Source organism: Emys orbicularis, chromosome 8, assembly GCF_028017835.1.
Source record: "Emys orbicularis isolate rEmyOrb1 chromosome 8, rEmyOrb1.hap1, whole genome shotgun sequence".
NCBI classification, from domain to species: Eukaryota; Metazoa; Chordata; order Testudines; family Emydidae; genus Emys; species Emys orbicularis.
In genome coordinates, this window is record NC_088690.1 from 35,538,338 (window position 1) to 35,563,176 (window position 24,839).

Here is a 24,839-nt window from a genome sequence, read left to right on the forward strand (position 1 = left end):
TACCTCTCTGCCTCTCTTAGCTCCTCCAGTTCCGCCACCCTTGCCTCCAAAGTCTGTACATGGTCTCTGAGGGCCAGGAGCTCCTTGCACCGAATGCACACATATGCCACCCACCCACAGGGCAGGTAATCATACATGCTGCACCCAGTGCAATAAACTGGATAGCCCTCACTCTGCAGCTGGGCTTCTGCCTGCATTGTTTCCTAGTTAATGAAAGGGTTGTTTAAAGCAAGAAGTCTCGAATGTAGTTTGGTTTATAGGTTTTAAGGGGAATAAAGGGAAACAGATAGAACCGGCAAGGGACCCTCACTCCCTTCCCACTCCCCTTCTAAACTCCCTTGCGAAACTCCGTGTTAGCAGCCCCTGGTCGCTTGTGCGCTGCTTTATAAAGCCCTGGCCTGTGTGAATGCCCTGCCCACTGATTAAGGCTCAGCCAATTACCAGAGGCTTCTAGATTTCAGACCTTCCTTTGAAGCTCACATCTTCCAACTGCCAGCCACAGCATACGGTCCTTCAAACAAACAAACAAACAGACTGACAAACACAAACTCAGCACACAGCAACTAACCCCCAAACACAAACAAACACACACTACAGACAGTCACTTACCTCAAGAGTCCTGTATTTGCTCCTCCTTCACCTGGAGAACTCCCTTGCACTTTGTATGTGTACTTTGGATGTTCACATTAATTACAGCATTTATTGTTGGGATCAGATCCCAATGTTTAGATGATGCTTTAGAACAGGGGTTCTCAACCTTTTTCTTTCTGAGGCCCCCGCAACAAGCTATAAAAACTGCACGGCCCACCTATGCCACAATAACTGATTTTCTGCATATAAAAGCCAGGGCCGGTGTTAGGGGGTAGCAAGGAGGGCACTTGGCTGGGGCCCCATGCCACAGGGGCTCCCGTGAAGTTACATTGCTCAAGCTTTGGCTTCAGCCCCGGGTGGCGGGGCTCAGGGCCCTAGGCTTTAGCCCCATGTGGCAGGGCTTCAGCTTTCTATCCTGGGCCCCAGTGAGTCTAATGCTGGCCCTGTTTGGTAACCCCCATGAAACCTGCTCACAGTCCCCCGGGGGCCCCAGGCCCCTGGTTGAGAACCATTGCTTTAGAAGAAACATGGGATTTTTTTTCAGCACTAAAAGCCATAGGCATATACAACTCAGCTCATGGCAAGTCCCAAATTTAGGGGAGGGTTTCATTGTAAGATTCCATTTTAACAGTCTGAGCCCTTTAGGGCAGAGACTTTTCCCATTAGTCTGTACCTCGTCTGGTGTGTTTTGGGTGATACTATAATACAGTAATGAACAGTGAGAAAGGATGGTCTTGTGGTTCGGGTGCTGGACTGGTACACAAATATCTGAGTCTGGTTCTGCTGCAGGTTTTCTGAATAACTTTGTGAAAGTCACTTAACCTCTGCACCTCAGTTCCATTATCTGTAACAGAGATGCTTTCTTTGGTCCACCATTTGTCTGTCTGGTCTGTAAACCTGTAGTAGGGACTGTCTCTTTATGTGTTTGTACAGTGCCTTGCACAATGGAGCCTCACTTTTGATTGAGGCCTCTTGGCTCTACTGTAATAGAAACAATTCTAGGAAAAATGATACTGACATTCATCACAAAGCTGTGAAGGCAACCACAACCCTTGGAGCATGTGAGATTTTTATTACCTCTCACACCATCGGTTAAAAGCACCACATTGTCAGATATACTACATTCAGCAAGTCTGGTTTGCAGATGCTAAGATTCTGATTTCAGATGCCCAAAGAGGTTGTGTATTACTGCCAGAAATGCTGTTTCACCATATAGCTGTAGATAATGGCCATCTTGTTACTCTAGCTCTCTACATTTAATAAGCAGAGCCCAAGTAACATAACTCTCCTCTATATGAAAAATAAGTCTTTCTGAAAGTCCAGAAGACCTGGACTTTCAGCTGGCCATGGATTTGCCTTCCATTGATGGCTTGGCAGCCAGAGAAAAGCTCATGTAAGGTGTAGGAGTTACCATTCTCGTTCATTTTTAAAGAGAGACTTTTAGACTAAGCAGATTGTGCTGCATTTGAAACCCATAACAATCTGGTTACTTTAGAATGACTACTCGGCGGAGCTGTGTTTTCCATTAACTGACTGCCTCATAGTGAGAGCACCTTGATTCTTGTGCTCTTCCTTTCTTCCCTGGCCCCAGTGCTCCAGTCTCCTCCTCTTTTTCACAAAGTCTTATCTCCACCACAATCACCCACTATGTCTACTCACTCAGTCCCTGTGGAGGAGTCTCTCTCTTCTTAAAGTCAGGATGGCCTCTCCTCTAAATCTTCCTCCACACATCAGCCTCTGCTTTTTCTTTACAGCTTGGGTTCAGTTTTGCTGCTAACATCTTTCTCAATCAGCAGGTCAAAGCAGTTTCCTGACAGGGTCTCTAATGCCACCCCCACATAGGAGTTTACCTTTGGGCTCTAGCAAGTCCAACTGGGAACATCTTGGAATGGTAGTAGGTAAAAATGTGAGCCACAGTTTCTTAGAGGAGGCTTTGGCTACTGCAAATCATTGGAAAAAACTATATTTTGGATATAAAAAGAGCTATAAGTCTTACCACCCATCCCCCTCCACCTCACTGCTGCTTAGGTTAAATTTGCATCGATTTTGGACTGAATGGCTAGATTTTCAGAATGGTGGCATAATTCCTTAAATCTGTAACTCATAAAGTTAAATTGTATAAAACAACAAACAGTTAATGCCAACGGTAAAATATCATGCAGTTTAACAATATTCATCACCATTCAGGATCAGGCTTCATGTTGCATGAGGGTAGAATTTTGTATTTTTAAAATGTTCATTTTTCATGCTTTTTTATTGATGTTTTTAATTTTTTATTGCTGTTCTATACAATTAAAAACATTAAACATATAAAAAGTCTATTTGGGAAGTCCATTTTTAAGCCATTGTGCTAATTAGTGAAAACAGTTTGGGTTTTTTAGTTGACTCAGCAGATTGTATGTACATACCCCTGTTGACTTAAGTGGAAAGTGTACCAGACCCCTAGTAAAACTCATTGGTGTGTTTGATTTTGTGAAATCTCTAGAAATAAACAAAACTAGGAACCAGATTCTCCTGTGGTATAACTCCATCAACTTCAATGGTCTTATGCCAGTGGAGAATTTGGCCCTGGGATTTTGAATATCCTAAAACATTTTTACTTTTGATTTAAACCATTATTTTCCTGGTGTCAGAATTTAAAACCATGATTTTCTAATTAAATAAAAGCTAGAGCTATGTGGACGGAGCCAGGACTGCATATATACAGACATCATTGCTGGCAGCGGGGATTGAATTTGGAAATTTCAGTGAACAGCACAATCTCTTGCCACTTTAGCGAAAAGAAATAACTCTAGCTGTTCTATAGTGTCAGGCTCCTATCCTTGAGGGAGCCAGTCACTTCAGGAAGACATTAACATGCACTAAACCAGTATATCACATATGCAAACAAAGACTCTGATTTGAAAGTAATACCTGCCATGCCTCTAGGACAACTGTGGGAATAAAAAAATTGCAGCCAAGCTCACGTTTTCTCCGTAATTTATTGACCTTCAGTAAAACGTTGGGGTCTATATTCTGAACTATGAATGCTTAATTTAGAATAGAACATGGAAGTTCACATTTGTAAATTTTACTATTGTAAATTTGGAACTCAGTTCAAAGTTTAGTTACTACATTTTTATAAAAGATAAACAGAATTGTTAACATGAGTGATATGACCTCAGCTTGGCTGTGTTCCCATATGTTTTATATTGTATCATTTGTAAATATTTTTATTATGGTAACTCCCAAAAGCCCCTATGAGGATTGGGACCCCATTGTCCTGGATTTGGTACAAACATAGAAAAGATACAAGCCCTGCCCAGAGGGGCTTACAGTCTAAAGACACAAACAGCTAAAGGATAGGGAATGGGAATACAATTATGTATGTTATTGTAGTTTACTTTTATGATTGGGTTTAGATGAAGGATATAGAGCCAAGATGATCTTAACAATGGCAGCATTCTGAATCTTAAAATAAACTTGGGAGTAAGGCTGCAGTAGTCCAAGCCAGGAAAGAGGAGCTTGTAGTAGTCAAGACATGAAGCGATGAGGGCTTGGATGAGTTTTGGCTGTGGGCAGGGAGCAAAGGCTGGATTTTGGAGTGTGTAAGAAAAAGTGAAAGGATTTAGAAATGTCCTGAATATGTGCATCCTGCGAGAGAGCCAAGTCAGAGGTGACACCCCGGTTATAGGGGAAAAGTGAGGGAAGGAAGATGATGAGCTCAGTTTTGGCCATGTTGAGTTTAAGGTGGTGATTAGACAAAGATGTCAGAAAGACAGGCTGAGATACTAGATTTAGTGAAGGGGGAGGGTGCATCCAAAGAGGTAGATTTATGAGTCATCAGCCTACAGATGGTAGTTAATACCTTCCTTGCAGAGGAGAGCACCTAGAGCTAGAATATAGAAGGAGCAGAGGAGAGGTCCAAGGATAGACATCCTAACACGGTGAAAGGGGAAGAGGAGCCTGGCAAAGAAGAAAGAGCAATTGGAGAGGTAGGAGTAGGAGACCATGAAAGAACAGAGCCATGGAAACCAACACAGGACAAAATTTCAAGTAGGGAGAAGCTGATATTGCAAAAGCTTCCAAGAAGCCAAGGATGATAATGCTAGAGTGTAGGCCCTGAAATCTAGCCAATAACAGATAATTAGAGAATCTAGTGAGAATTCAGTGGATCATAGAAGGTGGTAGCTGGATTGGAGAAGGTCAAGAACAGAATTGAAAGATTAAAAATCAGCAAGTGGTTGCAGACCACTCATTCAGTGAGTTTGGAGGTGAAGGGGAGGAGAGAGATTGGGCTATAGTTTGAGGAGAACATAAGGTAGGGTCAAAGGCATGGCCGGCGAGTTCTATGGACCTGTGGTGCCTGGGCACCAGGAATATTCCTGGTGCCTAGGCACCACAGGCCTCGGCCCCGCCTTCCGCTCCCGGGCACACACACCACCTGCATCCTCCGGGCCATTTAAAATGGCCCAGGGCCCCCACTCGCTACCAGCAGCACAGCGGAGCTGAGCGGCTTCCTGCCTGCTTGCTCCACGTGGCTGCTGGCCTCTCCCTGTGGCCCCTGGGAGGGGTGGGTCTGTGTCTACGCATGCTGCTCCCGCCCCAAGCGCCCCTGCAGCCAATAGGAAGCTGCAGGGACAGTGCCTGGGGATAGCAGCGCGCAGAGGCCCCCCGGCCCGCCCTGCCTAGGACCTCCAGGTAAGCGCAGCACCCCCAGCCCCTCCCAGAGCCTGCATCCCCACCCCTTTCCCACATCCCCCCCTCCAGCCTCAAACCTTCCTCCCAGACCCTGCACCTCCTCCCTCCTCACCCCCTCCCCACACACCCCCTCCTGCCCCCAAACTCCCTCCCAGAGCCTGCACCCCCACCCCTTTTCCACATCCCTCCCCTCCAGCCTCAAACCTCCCTCCCAGAGCCTGCACCCCCTCCGCCAAACTCCCTCCCAGAGCCTGCACCTCCTCCCCCTTCCCACACCCCCCCTCTTGCCCCCAAACTCCCTCCCAGAGCCTGCACCCCCACCCCTTTTCCACATCCCTCCTCTCCAGCCTCAAACCTCCCTCCCAGAGCCTGCACCTCCTCCCCGTTCCCACACCCCCCCTCTTGCCCCCAAACTCCCTCCCGGAGCCTGCAGCCCTTTCCCACACCCCCCCATCCCGCCCCCAAACTCCCTCCCAGAGCCTTAGGCAGGTGGCGGGCGGAGTTTGGGGGGACGGGCTCTAGGCATTCTGGGCACCACCAAAATTTCTACAAACCTGCTGCCCCTGGTCAAAGGTAGGTGTTTAAGATAGGGAGGAGGATTAAAGCATGCTTGTATGGGGAGGGAAAGGAAGAGGTTAGAGGGAGGTTGATCATAGTTCACCATTTAGAACCCATGATGTTTCTATTAGTGGCAAAACAAGTCCTGTCTCCCAGGGCCGCCCAGAGGATTCAGGGGGCCTGGGCGCCGAATTGCCGCCGAAGACCCGGCACTTCAGCGGCAGGTCCCGGACCGGAAGGACCCCCCCGCCGCCGAATTGCCGCCTAAGACCCGGAACGGAAGAAGCTCCGGGGGCCCGGGCCCCGCGAGAGTTTTCCGGGGCCCCCGGAGCGAGTGAAGGACCCCGCTCCAGGGGCCCCGAAAACCTCTCGTGGGGGGCCCCTGCGGATCCCGGGGCCTGGGGCAAATTGCCCCACTTGCCTCCCCCGGGCGGCCCTGCTGTCTCCCCTAGCATTTGGTCCTTATGGCTCCACATCTCTGATCTGTGCGCAGTGAAACAGAATAGATTCCCAGATAAAATGCTCCTTTAGCTTTAACTCTTTGGGCCACATTTTCAAAAGCAATTTCTAGACCAAACAGCCTGTACACTCTCTTTGCTCTGAAGGGGAAAAAAATCTCACTCCAAGAGCAACACTTCCTGCTTATTTACTGTTGTCTTTTCCTGTTCTTTCCCTCCCACTCTACCAAACTTGGTATGTTGTCATTTTTTTTGCATTATTTGCAACTTGCAATCTGCCCCCAAGTGATCATTATCACAATTTCTTTTGGTAATCACTAGTCTAGATAACTCTACTGTTTTCCCTTCATACTGAGGACAGTTGATATCTTTATTATAAAAATTAAAACAGAAAAATTACTTATTTTTCAGAACTGCTTCTATTACTGGGGATTTGCAGCTTGGCTTGCTTATTACATCAATCATCCTCTTTATACACCTCCTTGTAAGTAGCAAAATGGCCCTCAGAATGATTTGAATCTTTACCTGGGTATATTTGAGTGCTAACTATCCACTTTTAAACATTTTGTTTTCTAGCCTATGGACAAAAACAGATAAATTTTGCTGTGATCATGTTTCTGGTAGGTCTTTTGCTTTTTTATTAAAGACTCTCCTTTATTATTTTTTAGTTTCGGGGTGGGGGGAGGGGACTGTCAAAGATTTATTACTGGAAAGCTCAGGACATAGAACTAAGATTGATCAGTTTAAGATAGAGAGAAAACTATCTGTTTTGACCAGAACCTGGACTTCAGGGAAAGTTTTGGCTGAGTAAGAATTTCAAGATTGGTCTGTTTAATCTGCAGAAATTAGATAAGAATTTGCTTGTGGAGACTCACACTCAGCCACATTCATCACAGTGCTCCTGGTACTACCAGAGTCTAGCTATGTGTTAAAATGTGTTCAGTTTATCGGGGTTGAAACTATCAAGTAGGTCATAAGTAGCCGACAGCTGGCCTACTACAGAATTATGAAAGTGTTAATATTCAGGGCCAGGGTTTCATCTTGCTGACTTTCCATATATTCTGACAGAATCCCTCTGGAAATAGAATCCTGAAAGTGTCCTTTCACTCACCTCTCCAGAACTATTTTATTTCCTTGCTATACTAACATTGCTTCTCTTAGGAAGTATCCATTCTCTCTAGTGCAGATGTAACCTGTCTCTGCATTAAGAGAAGAAAAAGAATTACTATAGTGTCAATGATTGGCGGATCTCATAGCACTTTTCAAATGTGAAATTTTCTGTGAAGTAGACGATGGTGGATAATTTGAGCCACAGGGGTTAAAGTGACTTTCCCTAGGTCAGACAGCACACGTGCAGAGCTGGGAATAAAAGTCAGGAGCTCTGATTACCAGTTCTCTGCTCTATTCTGGCCACAATCATATATACAGACCATTTCAATCTATTTTCTACCTAACTAGTGGTGTAAAGCATTGCCTAACAGCAGGTGGAAAAGTTGGTTAATGGAACTTTGTGAATCACATCAAGTCCTTGCCATAAGAAGTAGAAGTCGTTATGGACCAGCATATCAGTATTTATGGAGCTGCACAAATATGCCTTGGGATTTTTGAGAAATCCAAACTGCCTGATTAATTTTTTTAAACAAATCAGCCCAGTCAAAAGGTAAAGGAAACACACGCTGGATCCACTTTATTCAGGGGTTATAGTGTTAGGGTCTGGCTGGGAGAATAGCTGGAGTGCATTGTACCTTCTTGGGACTTGGTCACCACTTGCTAGTTGGCAATCTGACAAACGCAAAGCAGAGTGTAATATGGCCTCTTGTGTATGGAATGAGTAGAACAGATGTCTCCTTACTGTCAGTCAGAAATCTTGTTTTGAGCTTTATTAAGATCTAAACACTTTTTTAATCCTGTGGTGTTTAGTCTATTTTTCAATGGGGGGTTGGGGCCCTTTAAAAATATTTGTCTAGGAACTAGCATTGGGAAGAGGAATGATAAATGGAAGGGAAGCATTTTCCTTTACTGTATTGTATGCTGCTTCTTCCAGATATGTGAAGCTGGAAATTTCTCTATCCACGTTGCACTCAGTGACCTAAGAAGAGATGGTAAAAGTTTGTTCTCTACCTTTGTGTAGTTAAGTTAGCGCTTCTGCAGTGATGTACACTGATGAACGGCCTGATCCTGCAAGGTGCAGAGAGCCTCCTGTGAGGGGCTAATCACCCTCAGCTGGCCTCAGTGGGAGTTGCGGGTACACAGCACCTCATAGGATTAGACTCTAAAGGAAGTTTGGGTATGTAAGGAAAGCACTTAGAGCCAGATTGTGCTATTAGGGCATAGGCCTGTATTAGCTGCACGGGTGGTTCAAAGTGGGAGGTGGGCATGATATTCGGGTTGACTAGTTCTCCAGGGGATGCTAGCAGGAGTTGTGCTTTGGAGAGTGCAAGGTCCAGTAATGTGCCTGGCTCCTGCCCAGGGCACAAGCTGTGTGTGTGCTTGGAAGTTAAGGGGTGTGATGGCTCCCTTGTGCTTTGCCCCCTCTTTGAAGGAGGGCTGCCTAGACTTTGGCTCATAATATTTGCTAACTGCATCCACAATTTTGTGACCATGTAATCTGTAGAAATACCGTTCATTTCTGAGGTCTAGGAAATGGTGCAGATACTTCCTACGGGAATGACTTAGTGCTGCCCAGTCAGCATTGCCAATGATCTTTCCCAAGGATGCTTCTAGGGATGCTACTGCCAAATACTGTGTGCAAGCCTTAATGATGCCTATAGCACTTCTCAACAGGCACCCTAAGCCTTCCTCTGGGCTCAGTCGAGTCCTTGTTTTCCCAAGTCTATCTTGCCCATCTCTTCAATAGGCAGATTTGGATTGTCTTTATAGCAAACTACATGGTACATAGGAGTGTCAGTTTTCTGTGATTTTTTTTGTGTGGTTCTTTTAATCTGTAGGATCCAAGATCCGTAAGATCCCTTATCCAACAAAGAATCCTTTCACGTGGCTGTTTTTCTTTGTAACCTGTCCTAACTATACATATGAGGTATGTATTTTCATCAGTAAACCACACTAAGATTTAAGTTTTGCAGGTTACATCTCAATTTATACTGTATTATTAAAACAAACATGTAAGGAAACCCTAGAAACTTAAAATCAAAAATATGCAAGCCCACTTCATATTGCCAAACTCTAGGTTCAATCCTTCAAACAGTTATCCCATGACAGACATCCTAATGTACCTTTAAGTGAAATTTACTTCTGTGCAGAAAGATTGCATGAAGCCTATGCACCCTTCAGACTCTCAAAATTAAGATCTAAATGGGATGTGAGTGGTGCATAGACCTTGTACAGGTCCAGTGCACAGGGGTGAGTGTCAGGCTGTGTCTCCTCAATCCACGCAGCCCTGCTGAAGTCAGATTTATACAAAATCTTGATTTCAGGGGAGTTTCATTGGTGTAAACGAGAACAACATTTGCTCCCTGGGCTGCAGAATGTCACCATTACAGGCACGGATTTAGGAACAACTACAAAATAGGTGGAGACAAGGGAGAGAGGAAGCTTATGTCCAAAACAACACACACAATAACCATGATGAAAAATGGGGTGCTTTTGTTTGGAATTAACAGGCTATTAACAGGATTGATACCAGAAATAGCTTTGGGTAACCTTGGATGTATTGTTTACCTACATTAGGGAGGGATGTTTTGATAATAGAGGTATAAATGTGAATGCGATCATCAGAAATATTTTGAATTTCCTTGGCCATAACAGGTGGGGGTATGGATCAGCTTCACCATCATGACTCAGTGCGTCCCGGGTGAGTAAGGTTTCGTCTTTCTCCCAACTAGGTGATTTGTTCTCAGGACAAGAGAATGTTGTTTCACTAGCATTGATATTGTTTCTTTTTTTATATATCTTTTTATAGTGGGATTGTTCACATTTCTTTGCTTCATTCAGATGACAGTTTGGGCAAAGGATAAACACTACACCTACGTACGAGAATTCAAGGATTATCCAAGTCTTAGGATGCCAATTATTCCTTTCTTACTGTAAGAAAAAAGAACTGCTTGAATACCTGAGTGGAGCTACAGGAGGACAAAGCTGATGGGCTCTTTTTATTGAGAAACCTGCTGGCAAATGAGATAATTCATTTAGATAACTAAACCAGGGTGGTTCTGCTGCATGGAATCTCTATTGCTGTGGGAAATTCTATACAATTGGAAGCTACATCTCCCTAATATTTCTAAATTTTCAGAAAGTCATATTGGTTGCCATGACTTTATTGCTACATTGGCAGCCAAGGGCCTTTAAGGCTCACTATTGGCTTAGAGCCTTTCAAATAGTGACAGTTGTAGCTTCCTGTACTGGCCTGGTTGGTTTTGTGGATCACAATGAAGCCTTGCCACCGGGAAGCTCCAACTTGTGGAACAGCATTCCACAGAAGTGCTGATTGACCACATTGATTTCTGGAGTCATCATCAGGTCAGCTGATTCAAAGGTAGATGCGTGTGCTGCCTTCCCTTGCTGGAGAGAAAGTGCTATGGGGACAGGTGCTTCATGGGGAAATGAAGAAGTTACAAAGGAGGGAAATAGGAGTACTCAGAATAAAGAGGTGAGCAATAGCTCAGATGCCTGAGTTGGCCCAAACACACACTTTGACAAGTCAACCTTAAATCACAAGTCATAGAATAGAACATCCCCTGTTAGGAAAACTCCTTTATCAATAAATTGCTCACCAGCTAGCTGACTGGATTTTGAAGATGTAGTATCTTCTGTAGCTGTGATGTTTGGCCTGTTTTCATAAAACAAGTCATTACAATACCAAAAAGAACTTTTACCTAGAGGTTTTATGTTACTGTTTTCTGAAGGGTTTTTAATGTACTTTGTAAACAAATGCACTAACCTACAGTCCTCAAAATGATACTTCTGTCCCTGTTTGCAAAGCAGGGAGAAGGAATCAGTCACATAGTGAACTTTCTATGTTTTTTTTTCCACAAGGTGTTCAGTTTAACTTGGAAGTTTTTCTATCAATCTATTCAAGAAACTACTGCAAAACCTGTCTTAATGACTTTTTAAAGAACCTATTTTAGAATGTATCTACAAAGAGAAAACATACATAATGTTTTTTCATGATGATTTATTTACCTAGAAATGACTTATAGAAAGATTTTTGCAACTATTTGTAAAGATAAAATATGCAATAAATTCAAGCCTACATTTTGAACTCTGTCAAAATAATTATGGCAACAAAAGATGATGTATTATAGCTGGTTGCAGAAGTTTCATAGTTTATATATAAATATAAAGCAAAATGGTCTTGTGTCAAATAAAAAGTTACATCCACTGGATAAAAAACAAAAACAAAATCCAAGTTCACTATTACATAGCAAATTCTACCACTGGATGAATGGCTTAGAAGCATGTAATGATTAGTGCTATGAGTAATCAAAGCAATAAATCATTATGAACGATTTTGCATTCTACCGGAGAATAGCAGTTTGACTGGGAAACAGAAAGAGAGCTAGAGGCAAAACTGGTGTCAGGGGTGAACTTCAAAATGTTTGATGGTTCAGTCATATAATCCTCCAAAAATGATGGGGTCCTGTCTGCCACAGTTGCCTCATTTCTCATTGACTTCAGAGGGGACTGCACGTAGACTGAAATTCCCCTGTCTACAGATGGCCAGCAGAAGGCCTGGGCAACACTTAGATCCCGGCTTGAGCCCTGAAGGCGCTGCACAGAGGGAAAATTTAACTTCAGCTGGCGACAGTATCACGCCCTGGATGTTAGCCTAGACCACCAAGAGATGAGAATTTCTCATGTGAGATTGCCAATACTTCCTACTTTGGGCCAGATCAGAAATAATGAATATTGCACACAGACTTTAAAACAAACAAACAAACAAAATAACACTACCTTTTTGATAGTTTCACCTCAGTTCCTGGAACCAGGAAATGAAGGGCCATGTATTTACTTTCATTACCAAAAGTCACCAAGCTTTTTCAAATATAAAAGGGTTCTGCTTGGGTGTGAGATTTGGGTTGATTCTCCCATTCCTGATGATTCTCTGGAGCTCTAATGGAATTGCCTGACATTACAATGAGGCAACCTCTGAGCAGGAGTATTGTCTGTCAGCACTTATGTCCTGGCCTGACACAGTCCTTTGCATTTAAGAAGGTGGGTGCCCATTTCTGAGGTGGCAGCGCTCTGTTTTTGGATCTGCAGTGGGAAGCTGTGCAATGCTACTGGTAGCAATTAATTTGGAAGGTTTTTTTTAAAAACTACCATATTAAAGGTCCAGCATAGAAAAACTGTCTTTAATGCTTTCTTATGTGTCAGCAAGGAAGAAAGAGTTCTCTCTTTGCAGCATATAATGATCCTTGTGTGACAGGAGGATTCTATTATAAACCAAGCATCTTCCACTCCTTTGACCCTTTCAATGGGTACCTCATGTCTTTCTCCAGCCAAGGCAGAAGAAGTTTTTTGTTGCTAGACAGTTGTGAACACAGTACTCAAAGGTACAAAGCTTTATTTGAATACTGCCCTGAGCAGTTTCTTCACTCTCCATACAGCTGTGATATGGCACACCTGTGAGCTAACACGCTCTCCGTGTTAGCAGCTGTAGGGGAGTTCTATGCAGCTGCCTATCGAGGAAAAGCTGGGGACACCTTCACCTCCCGTCTGGCTCCAGCTGCACGAGGGTGTAAAGGAATTTCCTCATCCTCCATCTGTTGCTTAGCAAAGTTCACAAATACCTACGAGAGGAGAACAGATCAATATAACCAGCCTCGCCAGAGGCCGGGCAGTTGAACTACTCTTGCCACTTGCATCACATCAGCTTCTCTGTAGGCAAGAAGTGTGAAGCAGAACCCAGAGGTATGTGCAGAAATGAAAACTGCCCATCAGCAGACATCACACATTTTTCTTTATCCTGTACTGAACACCTGTACAAATCCACCTTTACGGCAGCTGAGGTAGGGGGCAAGGTGCATAGAACATGTACCACACTGGTGGGCAAGGGAGAAGATGTAGTATCCTAGAGGCACTGTGCAGAGGTCACGAGCAGTCACAGGTGTGCGGGGAATATACCCACTGGCAGTCCCCATGACAGCTGCATAGCAGGTGTCATCTGCACAGACCCACGGCGGCCAGCTGGGGGTGATGCCCTCTAATGACAGTGTGTGCTGCCAACAGCACTGGCCCGTGTTGCTGGCTTTTAGTATAGAAGTGCTCCTGTATGGAAATCAGTGGCTTCTGAGGAGGAGGGCTAGGTACGCAATTAGTTGATTGGGTACTGCAGGGCCTCTGGGGACACAAGGCAGTCAAAATCTCATTAAAACTAAATGGAAGAAAACTAATCGGCTATTTCAAATTCAGCACGTCTCATTCTGAATAGCAGAATCTGGGCTGATCTGCTCACTACCACTCCTATTTCTGTACTGAGAATCCAAGGGGGGTCCTAACGGAACAGGTCATGTACACTCCTGCCTCTGGGATCAGTTGTCACTGTAGCTTCACAGGGTATCAGGGTATGCACAGGTCTGATCCTGCACTTTTACCTGAGGGCACTGAGAGTTTTGTCTGAGTTAGGGATGTAAGGTAAAGCCCTTCAAAAGTTGGTTTAACAGTCAAGACAGTTATAGACCCTAACTTATTCTGGATTTTGCCACATCCCCATGGCATTTCTTCTCCCTTGCCAGCCAGATTTTCTCATGGATGACTTTACTGCTTTCTCACTCACCTGATCCAAAGTTGTTTGTGAGACTGAATATTCTTCGATATTCAGGTTTTCTTTGTTGGAGATAAGTAACCGAAATATCCTGGCCAAGGAGGAGGAGCAAATCTGGTACTGCAGCATGTTATAGTGTTTCTCTCTTTGTAAACTGCCTGGGAAGTTGACTTGTATGAAATGCTCAGCTGGGCTTGGATCTGGACACAGCCCAGGTTTAGGTGCTTTAATTTTCATGGTGACAATATATCCATCTCCAAATCTGAGAAACACACATGGGTTTGGTTGTTTTATGAAGACATGGTTTTACTATTCAATTGGGGGAAATCAGTTCTCAGCAGTTAGCTATACATTCAGAAATGCAGAGGTGACACGTGGGGGCCATGCAGGGTCATGTGCCCCCCCAGATTTCTGCCAGGGTGGGAGTTGGGCTGAGTGCCGCTGAAGGGGACATGCCTGGGAAGGGCATCGGCACCTACCGCTCCTACTGAGCTCCACTCGGAGGCACCCGGAGCAGGGAAGAGAGACAGGGCTGTCAGCGCAGCTCCACCAGAGGCGACGCAGGGAAGCCCTCTGAGTCCTGGTCCTTCCTCACCCACAGCTGCAGTTACCTGCTCAGCAGCAGGCGTCCAGAACCTTCTCCGGCCCATGCCGCACCCACAGCAGGGAGGTGATGGGAGAAATAAGTGGCGAAGGAGCTGGGGGGGGAAGGCAATGCTGGCTTGGAGCGGGTGTGGGAGGCGCAGGGGGAGTGGGAAAGGGCCTCGAGGCGACGCATGGGGCAGTCACATGCTGCCCTCCTCCCACCCTGGACCTTTAAATTGTGTCTGCCCACCATCAAGAGTTACAGGTCATCTCTGCAGAAATGCATGAAATGGAATACCTAGAGCTAGCTCTATTGAACTGTTTTGGGATGCTGAAGAATCCATGTGTATTCTGAAGAATTGGTCTGTAATATACTCAGGTGATTTGAGGATCAAGGGGCCTAACTTAATAGTCTTACATATTAAAGGGTTGCACTCATAAGGTGGGCAATGTGTTATTTTTAAATGAACACAGGTCTAGCGCCTATGTTACATAACACCTGGCTGGCTGCATAATCACAGATTATTTGAAACTTGTACTCTGTATGAAGTACAGGCTGTGGTGTATCTTGAGTGTCCCCATAATCACCAGACAATTCTTTAACAACACAGGATACAAACATTCAATTTACCTGTATTTTAAATGTTGAATAGTGCCCAGGCATTTGAAGGTCCCCTTCACCATTATGGCTAGACGAGTGCAGAGAGCTTCACATTCTTCCATGCTGATAAACCAGAGAACACAACACAGGTTCAGGATTAGAGCAGGATTTCCGCCCTTCTTTGACTCCAGTGCTGAATGTAGGAAGCAAGGTTTGCATTACCTGTGTGAGGTCAGAACTACAGCTCGCCCTTCTCGGATCACACTGACAATAGAGTTCCATAAGAAGCGTCGGGACTGAGGGTCCATCCCTGTAGTGGGTTCATCCTGAAGGGACAATATTAATTACAGTCAAAGATTTTAATAAAACACATGTCCAAGGCGTTAGTTTGAGATTCCTTAAAACTGAATTTGTTTTGTCTTTTTAATAGTAAAATGCAGCTAGGAATACAGTGTGCCCAGGGTGGGGCACAGCTCTTGGGAAGAGCATTGCACCCAGCAGAGCGTGTTACAGCGGACAGTGCATACCATGACACCAGTGGTTCAAAATCAGCCAGTGCAGAGTCTTACGTCTCGATCTCAGACGCATTTGTAATACGTCCACCACCAAAGCATAAGCGCCAGTACAGTGGTAAGCAGAACAGAGCTTATTCAGAAGCCAGGCTGCAGAGTGTGTAAAGCTCAGTGTGACAGGGTGCTGGGCAAAGGGTTGCTGATTCAGCCCTCTGTCATGCCAGCTCCCATTTAGGGGAATAAATTAGAGCTGGCTGGGGATAACTTGGCTCTAATTGGGGAAGCAGAGACAGCTGCCACCTAATTAGCCTGGGGCTGTATAAAAGCGTCAGGGGAAGGAAGCCAAAGGGGGAGCAGAAAGAAAGGGAAAAGGCAGGGAGTGGAAGCAGGGAGGTAGCACTTCCCTCTGACAGCGAAGGGTCAACTGTACATGGTGAAACCAGGGCCGGCTCCAGGCACCAGGCAACCAAGCTGGTGCTTGGGGCGGCACCTGGAGGGGGGCGGCGCGGCGCTCGGGCCGCCGGGGAGAGCGGGGCCACAGCCGGGCTTGCCGCCCTCCCCCCGGGTGCCGGGGGGAGAGCGGCGAGCCCGCCCTGCGCTCTGGCCGCCGGGGCTCGCCGCCCTGCCCCCGCCGGGGGGGGGAGAGCCGAGCCCCCGCCGGGGCTCGCCGCCCTGCCCCCGGCGCTCTGGCTGCCGGGGGGGGGAGAGCCGAGCCCCAGCCGGGGCTCGCCGCCCTCTCGCCGCCCTGCCCCCGGCGCTCTGGCCGCCGGGGGGGGGGGGGAGAGCCGAGCCCCCGCCGGGGCTCGCCGCCCTGCCCCCGCCGGGGCTGGCCGCCGGGGGGGGAGAGCCGAGCCCCCCGCCGGGGCTCACCGCCCTCCTCCCAGGGCTCCGGCCGCCCTCCCCCCCGGCGCCCTCCCCCCGGCCGCCGGGGGGAGAGCGGAGCCCCCGCCGGGGCTCGCCACCCTCGCCCCGGGGCTCCGGCCGCCCTCCCCCCCAGGGCCGGCTCTGGCTTTTTTGCCGCCCCAGGCAAAAAAGCCGGGGGGGCGGAGCCAGGGGGGGGGGGGCGGCGAGCTCTCCCGCCGGGGGGAGGGCGGCCGGATCCCCGGGGCGAGGGTGGCGAGCCCCGGCGGGGGCTCCGCTCTCCCCCCGGCGGCCGGGGGGGAGGGCGCCGGGGGGAGGGCGGCCGGAGCCCTGGGAGGAGGGCGGTGAGCCCCGGCGGGGGGCTCGGCTCTCCCCCCCCGGCGGCCAGACGCCGGGGGCAGGGCGGCGAGCCCCGGCGGGGGCAGGGCGGCGAGCCCCGGCGGGGGCTCGGCTCTCCCCCCCCCGGCGGCCAGAGCGCCGGGGGCAGGGCGGCGAGAGGGCGGCGAGCCCCAGCTGGGGCTCGGCTCTCCCCCCCCCCCGGCGGCCAGAGCGCCGGGGGCAGGGCGGCGAGAGGGCGGCGAGCCCCAGCTGGGGCTCGGCTCTCCCCCCCCCCCCGGCGGCCAGAGCGCCGGGGGCAGGGCGGCGAGCCCCGGCGGGGGCTCGGCTCTCCCCCCCCCCCCGGCGGGGGCAGGGCGGCGAGCCCCGGCGGCCAGAGCGCAGGGCGGGCTCGCCGCTCTCCCCGGCAGCCGGAGCGCCGCGCCGCCCCCCTCCAGGTGCCGCCCCAAGCACCAGCTTGGTTGCCTGGTGCCTGGAGCCGGCCCTGCTCCCCCCGGCGGGAGAGCTCGCCGCCCCCCCCCCCTGGCTCCGCCCCCCCCCCCCGCGAGGGGGGGGGGGCGGCGGCGGCGGCTTTTTTGCCTGGGGCGGCAAAAAAGCCAGAGCCAGCCCTGGGTGAAACCATGATGGTCACAAGCCTGTGAATAAACTGCACCTGTGGTTACTAACCCCCGGGGTTTCAGAGTGACTTTGTGGACCTAGCAGAGGCAGGAGCCAAAGGGGCCCTGTCACGCTCTGTTGCACATGGGGGCTTGTCCGGGATTCCGTGCCAGTGCAAGTGTTTGGCAGCCCGGAGATTGAGGAGACCCTGCAACGGCTGGTCAAGCAGCAGATGGTGGTGGTGCAGAAGGCAATGCAGGGTATTGAGCAAGCCCACCAGCTGGAGAGACAGGCCTTGCTCACTTGGCAGGCAGAACAGCAAAAGAGCCTGCAGGACTTCATTCGGGAGCAGGCCGGCATCCAGGAGCAGCTCCTGCAGAAATTGGGGAGTCCCAAAGGAGGGGATGGCATTTGGGCGCCAGGCTTAGGACTGTGTAAAATGGGCCCAACAGATGACCTGACACATTTGAGCAGGTAGCCAAAGGGGCTGGATGGGACAGGGCAACCTGGGCCCTGCGACTGGCTCCCTACCAAGCCAGCAAAGCCCAAGCGGCCTGCATGGCCCTAAGTGAAGAGTAGGCCAGGAATTATGAAGTGGTGAAGGCAGCCATCCTACATCAGGTGGGGCTATCCGTGGAGAAGTATCGCCAGAAATTCCGGTCAGCAAGGTGGACGTGGGGGTTGCAGCCCTGGGCATTTGCCCAAAAGTTAGTGGACTAGGCCACCCCCTGGCCTAGTCCACTAAGGCCTCCGCTGAGGCCAGACGCCCAGACAGTGGGGGAAATCATGAACACACGGTGCTGGGGCCGGGCCGGCGCTCCGCTCGGCCTGGACCAGTGGCCCAGCACTCGGAGGGGCTGGCAGCTCGGCTGAGGGATGGGGGGTGGCAGCTCGGCTGACGGAGGGGGGGCACCAGCTCGGCCTGCACTTGGGGGAGGGGGACTCGGGCCAGCGCTGGGGCCAGGCTGGCAGCTTGGGCCAATATGGCTGGGGCTCCTCCGGTCACAGGGGGTGGGGGGCCCTCAGGGCTCTTCCTGTTAAGGGGGGTTGGGGCTCCGGTGTGTGTGGGGCAGGGCCTCGGGAGGAAGGGACGGGGCCAGCCTCTCCAAAGCAGGGGATCACCCACTGCCCATGACTACCATGTAATTAGAGAGCACTCAATGCTCCCTTTTATCATGCAAACTGAAGTGTTACTATATGATCTAATAGCATACTTATTGCCAGTAATTGCATTTGAGTTAAATCATTACTGCAAACACAAACAATTGGAAACTTGTGTTACTCTGTAACAGGGCCTCCTGGCTCCTGCTTCTGTCCCGGTCTACCAACTACACAGAGACCCTTGTGCTGGTCCAACACCTTGTGCAGTTTATTTACAAATGGATTCCCTTCATAACATATACAGCTCCTGTATCAAGCAGGGGAGAGCAACCTCTCCCTTCCCTAGATGCCTGCTTCCTCTCTTTCCACTTCCTTCCTGTGTCTATTTGTGGGCTCTGACTAATGACTTAATTAGCCTGTCTGCACTGCCCCACCCACAAATTAGGCACAACTCTACTTAATCAGCTCCAGTCTGCTTTGCTTGAGTGGAGCTGCTGGGAACAGAGTGCTGACTCAACCTTTCTTGCCTGGCACACTGTCACATACTCTAACATTATAATTTAAGGAATAATTGAAATGTTATTTGCATGTTTTATTCCAAAAATGCTGTTGATGGAAAAGCCTAGCTATACTCCACCCACACTTTTGTTTTGCTGGGTACAGCTGATGGCACTGTCAGTCAGGTATGGCCCATACACAGCTAGGTATGTTCTTCTGACCATAATGGTTGTTCTCTGGTTCATTCTCCATTAAAAAGCAGAGGTGGCTCTGAGACACAACCTGGATTTGTATGGGGAGGGAAAGGAATCCTATGAGGTGTTGAGCATCCCTGCCTCCCACTGAAATCAAACTATTGAGAGTGCCATTGGCTTGAGGGCACTCAGCACCTCTCTGGATCAGCCCCTTATTGCTAACACACAGAATGCATTATCACAGAGCTACTTTCCTGTGACACTTACTAGCAGAACAAGAGGAGGGCAGCCTATTAGGGAAATGGCAGTGGAGAGTTTGCGCTTGTTACCACCACTGTATGTGCCTGCCAGCTGGTCTGCATACATCTGGAGATCCAGCTTCTGAATCCCCCAGTCAGCAACCTGTGAGGGAGAGAAGTCATTCTTCTTTCACACAGCAGATGGTGAACTGCATGCACAGCTGGTAACAGCTGCACACTTGCCATTGCTAGGCAGAGCCACACCAAAACCTCATCTTTTAGCACATGTATTTCAGAACTGGAGTTAGGGTGAGTCCATCAGTGAGCACAACTGTTTGTGATGATGGGTGAAATTCTGCTTCTTCACAACATGCTAATGTTTTCCTTTAGAATCTGCTTTTCATTCCACAATTTTAGAAAGCCTTAGGGGTTTCTGTTTTTAATCCCTCACTTTTGCAGGTTCAGTTCATTCCTACAGGATGATTAGGTACCGGGATTTCTGGTGCAATCATGAACTTAGCTGTCCAAATGACATGAACTGCACCCAGAATTTCAAGGCACAGAAAGTCAAGCCAAATTTAAAATTATTGTCCTGGGTATTAGAGGGGCCCAATCAAACATCTAAAATATTTATCATAACCAAGAAAGCTGATGAAGAAGAGACTGTTCGTACCCTCTCGATTTCCTCTGCAGGGACCCCTCGCAGGCGTGCATAGAGATGGAGGTGTTCCCGGCCTGTGAGGAGGTCATCAATAGCATCAAACTGTGGACAGTAGCCCATGTTTTGATGGACATTAGAGATGTGGGTCAATATACTGGAGAAAGAAGGAAAAAGCAAAGACTGTAGAAATGCTAATAGCTAGGTCTGGGATAGAGAAACAGACGTCCTTTCTACTGTGGGGGCAACATCGCCCTCATTAGTGAAACCAGCCTAAACATTAATTTCACAGTGTAAGACCTTGCTAAATGTTCAGCTGCAGAGCAGGTGCTCTACAGTATGATGGCTGGATTGTGGTGAATAAAGTCTAATCATCCCTACTAAGGGTGTAAAGCCATTTCCCCTCCCCTGTTTTTTCTGCTGCAGTTAAATCATGTTGTATAAGTTGACTTAAAGGCAAGTAAAGTTAGCTACTATTCAAGCAGCCACTCAGCAAATTGTATTTTGCTAATGGTGTTTATTTCTAGATAACAAATCAGGCAGTTTAATCTCAGAGTGCATCCTCCAGTGTCCGTAAGTAGGAAACAGTGCTGACATTGCTTCTGGGTAGGGAGGTAATGGAGGGAGAAGTGAAATAAAAGATAATTTCTTGTGGCCTGAGTTACTGTCGGCCTCTGCCATTTGTGAGTTACAGTCTGCAGTATGGGCCGAAGCATTAAACATCAAATATTCATAAAGAGCTATGGCATTCCACGTGGAAAGAAAGATCTCTACAGCACAATGAAACATTCAAACTGCCAGATCATGAAATGTCCATTCACAGTGTCACCCTAATGCAATTTAAGCAACAGCTAGAAATCGCCAGAGATGGGCCCCAAGTCCCAACCCCCAGGTCTAAACACACCTAGATGTTAGAGGGTGCCGACCCTTATCTGAATCTGAATACCCCCATACCTAGGGGAGCTCAAAAACGGGTTGATTTTTGTTGCATAGTCTCATTTCTAGCAATTGGAAGATTTGTGATTAATTAATGTAACACAAAATCAATCACACAACAAAAAACATTCAGTGAGTTCCTGTATCCATTTTTGTTCATTTTTCAGTCTAAACCGCCCTAGGATCTTGCAAGCAGCTGTCTCCACAGAGCAGAGCAAAAGAAATTAGGAACGTCTCAAATACGGCAGCTTCATTTTGCTGGACTCTTAATTGATCTGATTCAGGGTGAAGCCCTCTATTTATCCACAGGACAGGTACAGCAAGGGCAATGGCAGTACGAACTTCTCCATACCCTCTGTATCTTCTGAGACTGTCAACACAGGTTGCCAGTGAGTGTCAGCTGTAGCAATGGCTTCTGTGATGTGGACACATCAATTGGTAACTGGGCTCTTGTGGTATTTTTAAAGAGCTTACCTGTTGCCAGCCACTACAGCATCTCCAGATGTCACGTCAGTATCCCCAGTCAGCATTTTGAAGGTTGTCGTCTTGCCAGCTCCATTCACTCCCAGGAGACCAAAGCACTAAATTATAAAATTGATCACATTCTTAAGTGTTTCCACTTGCAAATCAATGGGATCATAAAATATGAATTGACCTACGAAGCGTGATCTAGAGCTATTGAACGACCCACCTCTCCCGGACGAACGCCAACACAGAGTCTGTCTACTGCTGGCCTGTGTCTACCTGCATAAATCTAGAATGAGAGAAGAAATAAAAATTCCTATTACAAGACATCTACAGCAGAGAGAATCCTCTGAACTTCACAGTTTACTAATGTTGGAGTTAGGGGACTGCAAATGCTTGACAAGAATAAAATATAATCTTAGAACAATTAAAAAAATGTGAAAACATTCCACTGAGTCAAACATTTGCCCTATTTAGGAATCATTTTACCCATTATCATCTTTATCTAACCTGCTAGTCCAGCTCTAGGCAGTATGGAGGTAGCTCCCAGAATCTTCACTGTAACAAAATGTCTCTGATGTACCAAACAAGATAGAACAATAAAGTAAATTAAGACTGTGAGGAATGATGCAGTACTTCCATTCATAGGGCTACAGCAATGGGTATGCTGTCTTGATGTCTGCTCCTCAGGCTGGGGCAAGGGGCTGAGAACGTCATGCAGATGTTTTCAATCTTTGGAGAGAAGATTAGCTAGCACCATACAGTGGGTCTGTCTACACTGCCATCAGGATGTGTGATCGCAACACATGTAGACTTACTTGAGCTAGCTGGACTTCAGCACAGGCTGGCTGCCTGAATAATTACCAAGGGTCCCAGGTGGGCTTGTACAGCCCAAACTGAAGCCCATGCTGCCATGGCTTCACTGCTCCGGGACCTGAGCTAGCGAGATTAAAGCTAGTTTGTTTATGTCAATGCATGTGCTGCAATCACATACCCTGACTGCAATGTAGACATACCCCTGTCAGGGTTCCTTCCCCACTCTGAACTCTAGGGTGCAGATGTGGGGACCCGCATGAAAGCCCCCTAAGCTTATTTCTACCAGCTTAGGTTAAAACCTGGTATGCTGCCACCACCAAGTGATTTAACAAGAAACAGGGAAAGGACCACTTGGAGTTCCTCTTCCCCCAAAATATCCCCCCAAGCCCTTACACCCCCTTTCCTGGAGAGGCTTGAGAATAATATCCTAACCAATTGGTTACAAAGTGATCAAAGACCCAAACCCCTAGGTCTTTGGACAATGGAAAAATCAGTCAGGTTCTTAAAAGAAGGATTTTATTAAAAAGAAAATGTAAAAATCATCTCTGTAAAATCAGGATGGAAAATAACTTTACAGGGTAATCAGATTTAAAGAGCCCAGAGGAACCCCCTCTAGCCTTAGTTTCAAAGTTACAGCAAAACAGGGATACACTTCCCTCTAGCAAAGGGAAAATTCACAAGTTGAGAAAACAAAGATTAAACTAATACGCCTTGCCTGGCTGTTACTTACAAGTTTGAAATATGAGAGACTTGTTCAGAAAGATTTGAAGAACATGGGTTGATGTCTGGTCCCTCTTAGTCCCAAGAGCGACCACCACCAAAACACAGAGCACAAACAAAAGCCTTCCCCTCCCCCCCCCCCCCCAAGATTCGAAAGTATCTTGTCCCCTTATTGGTCCTTTGGGTCAGGTGTCAGCCAGGTTACCTGAGCTTCTTAACCCTTTACAGGTAAAAGGATTTTGGTGCCTCTGGCCAGGAGGGATTTTATAGTATTGTATACAGGAGGGTTGTTACCCTTCCCTTTATAGTTATGACAACCCCGTGAGAGTCTTCTAGTCTTATAATGTGAAACCAGCTAAATGGGAGAGAAGTGGAGACTGGGATTCACAAATGGAAACCGAACAGCCCATAATGAAGGGCTAGGTGGAGAATCACCGTCTAGGGGAGATGGTAGATCTTGCATAGGGTTACGTTGGGTGGGTGGGTGAAAGGTAGCTTAGGCACTTTAGCCAAGGAGTGAGTAGGGAAGCTTGTCCTGTCCATACTGGACTTTTCTATATCAAAATCCCTGACTTTGGTTTGATTTGTTTGATCAGAGGGCAGTAGGCAAGTAAAAGTGGAAGACCTTGCTTTAAAAATGTTATTGATTTTGAAAACTATATTGTCCACTTGTTCAAGTGCATTCTGGAACAATATTCTGTCGGTAGACTGCATCCCAGATGAGTTTCCAACTAAAGTGAACATACATTTTAGAATTCTCAAAATATTACCTTGGTCAGTTCTTGTAATGTTAATATATCTGTTTTGTTTCCTCCATTCATAATTCTTTGTCTTTCCTCTGCAACATCCTCATCTTCATCACTAATAGGCAACTTAGCAGGCTCAGAAAACCTAAAGAAATGCAACAGATTAATTGAAAAAAATATGAATAGCATGGGGCACAATACAATTACAATAGCAGAGCCTGAAATCATGGTTAGATGATTGCCAGGAAATGTGACTAGTGGAAGAGAAAAGACCTTAGTTTTATAATATGACATTAGCTGGAGCACTCTTGGATTTGAAGAGACTTCTCAATCTTAAACCCCAAGTACTGTGAACACATGGGTCTTGGTGGATCAAGGGGGTTTGCAATGGGACATGGATCTGTTCACTCCTCCATCAGTAGTTTGAATCTGACACAACTCAGTGTTCAGTCAAAGCCTTTACTGTTTGGTGCCCTAGATATACAGAGCTGATGGTCTCAGTCCAGTTCTTAATGGAAAACTGGTCATGTGAGACTATATCTTCATAAACGGCACCCTTTGGAATCCTTGTTGACAATCACATCTGAGAATGAATTACACTCTCACCCCTGGAGGAAGCTCCCTGGTGGGAGTGGAGCAGTTTTAAGAAGCAGTGTGGGAAGCTGCTGCCCATGCTGTAACTGAGCTGTGCATAAACAGAGGGCTGCAGTCCATGGGACTTTCTGGCCAGCACCTCTCATCAGCATTTAAGTCACTCGAAAGCTTTAAAAGTTCACTTTGTGGACTAATTACCACAGTTTATCTAATACAATAAGTTCACCCTGAAACTCTGATTCAGAAAAACATTCCTGTTTTAGGAGAGCAAATAAGCATCTACTTAAATCCCACAGAAGTAATGAAGTTAATGGGACTTAAGTACATTCTTAAGTGCTTCCCTGAATCAGGGGCCTAGTGACTAAGGATG

At 47.4% G+C, this 24,839-nt stretch overlaps 2 protein-coding genes across 2 annotated transcripts in view; one reads left to right on the forward strand and one right to left on the reverse strand.

Moving 5' to 3' along the window:
* The window catches only part of LOC135882233 (very-long-chain enoyl-CoA reductase-like), a 61,698-nt gene extending 51,364 nt beyond the window's left edge, over nt 1-10,334 (forward strand). The window contains exons 8-13 of the mRNA XM_065409058.1: nt 6,699-6,771; nt 6,864-6,907; nt 8,332-8,389; nt 9,236-9,324; nt 10,053-10,098; nt 10,207-10,334. Of these exons, the coding sequence (XP_065265130.1) occupies nt 6,699-6,771; nt 6,864-6,907; nt 8,332-8,389; nt 9,236-9,324; nt 10,053-10,098; nt 10,207-10,334 (438 nt within the window). The remainder of the gene's footprint in view (nt 1-6,698; nt 6,772-6,863; nt 6,908-8,331; nt 8,390-9,235; nt 9,325-10,052; nt 10,099-10,206) is intronic.
* A 2,591-nt stretch (nt 10,335-12,925) lies between these two features.
* Nucleotides 12,926-24,839, reverse strand: part of ABCA4 (ATP binding cassette subfamily A member 4) — a 110,500-nt gene continuing 98,586 nt past the window's right edge. The window contains exons 41-49 of the mRNA XM_065409660.1: nt 23,900-24,020; nt 21,820-21,882; nt 21,603-21,709; nt 20,208-20,349; nt 19,563-19,697; nt 15,419-15,522; nt 15,227-15,319; nt 14,023-14,272; nt 12,926-13,036 (exon numbers count right to left, since the gene is read on the reverse strand). Of these exons, the coding sequence (XP_065265732.1) occupies nt 12,926-13,036; nt 14,023-14,272; nt 15,227-15,319; nt 15,419-15,522; nt 19,563-19,697; nt 20,208-20,349; nt 21,603-21,709; nt 21,820-21,882; nt 23,900-24,020 (1,126 nt within the window). The remainder of the gene's footprint in view (nt 13,037-14,022; nt 14,273-15,226; nt 15,320-15,418; nt 15,523-19,562; nt 19,698-20,207; nt 20,350-21,602; nt 21,710-21,819; nt 21,883-23,899; nt 24,021-24,839) is intronic.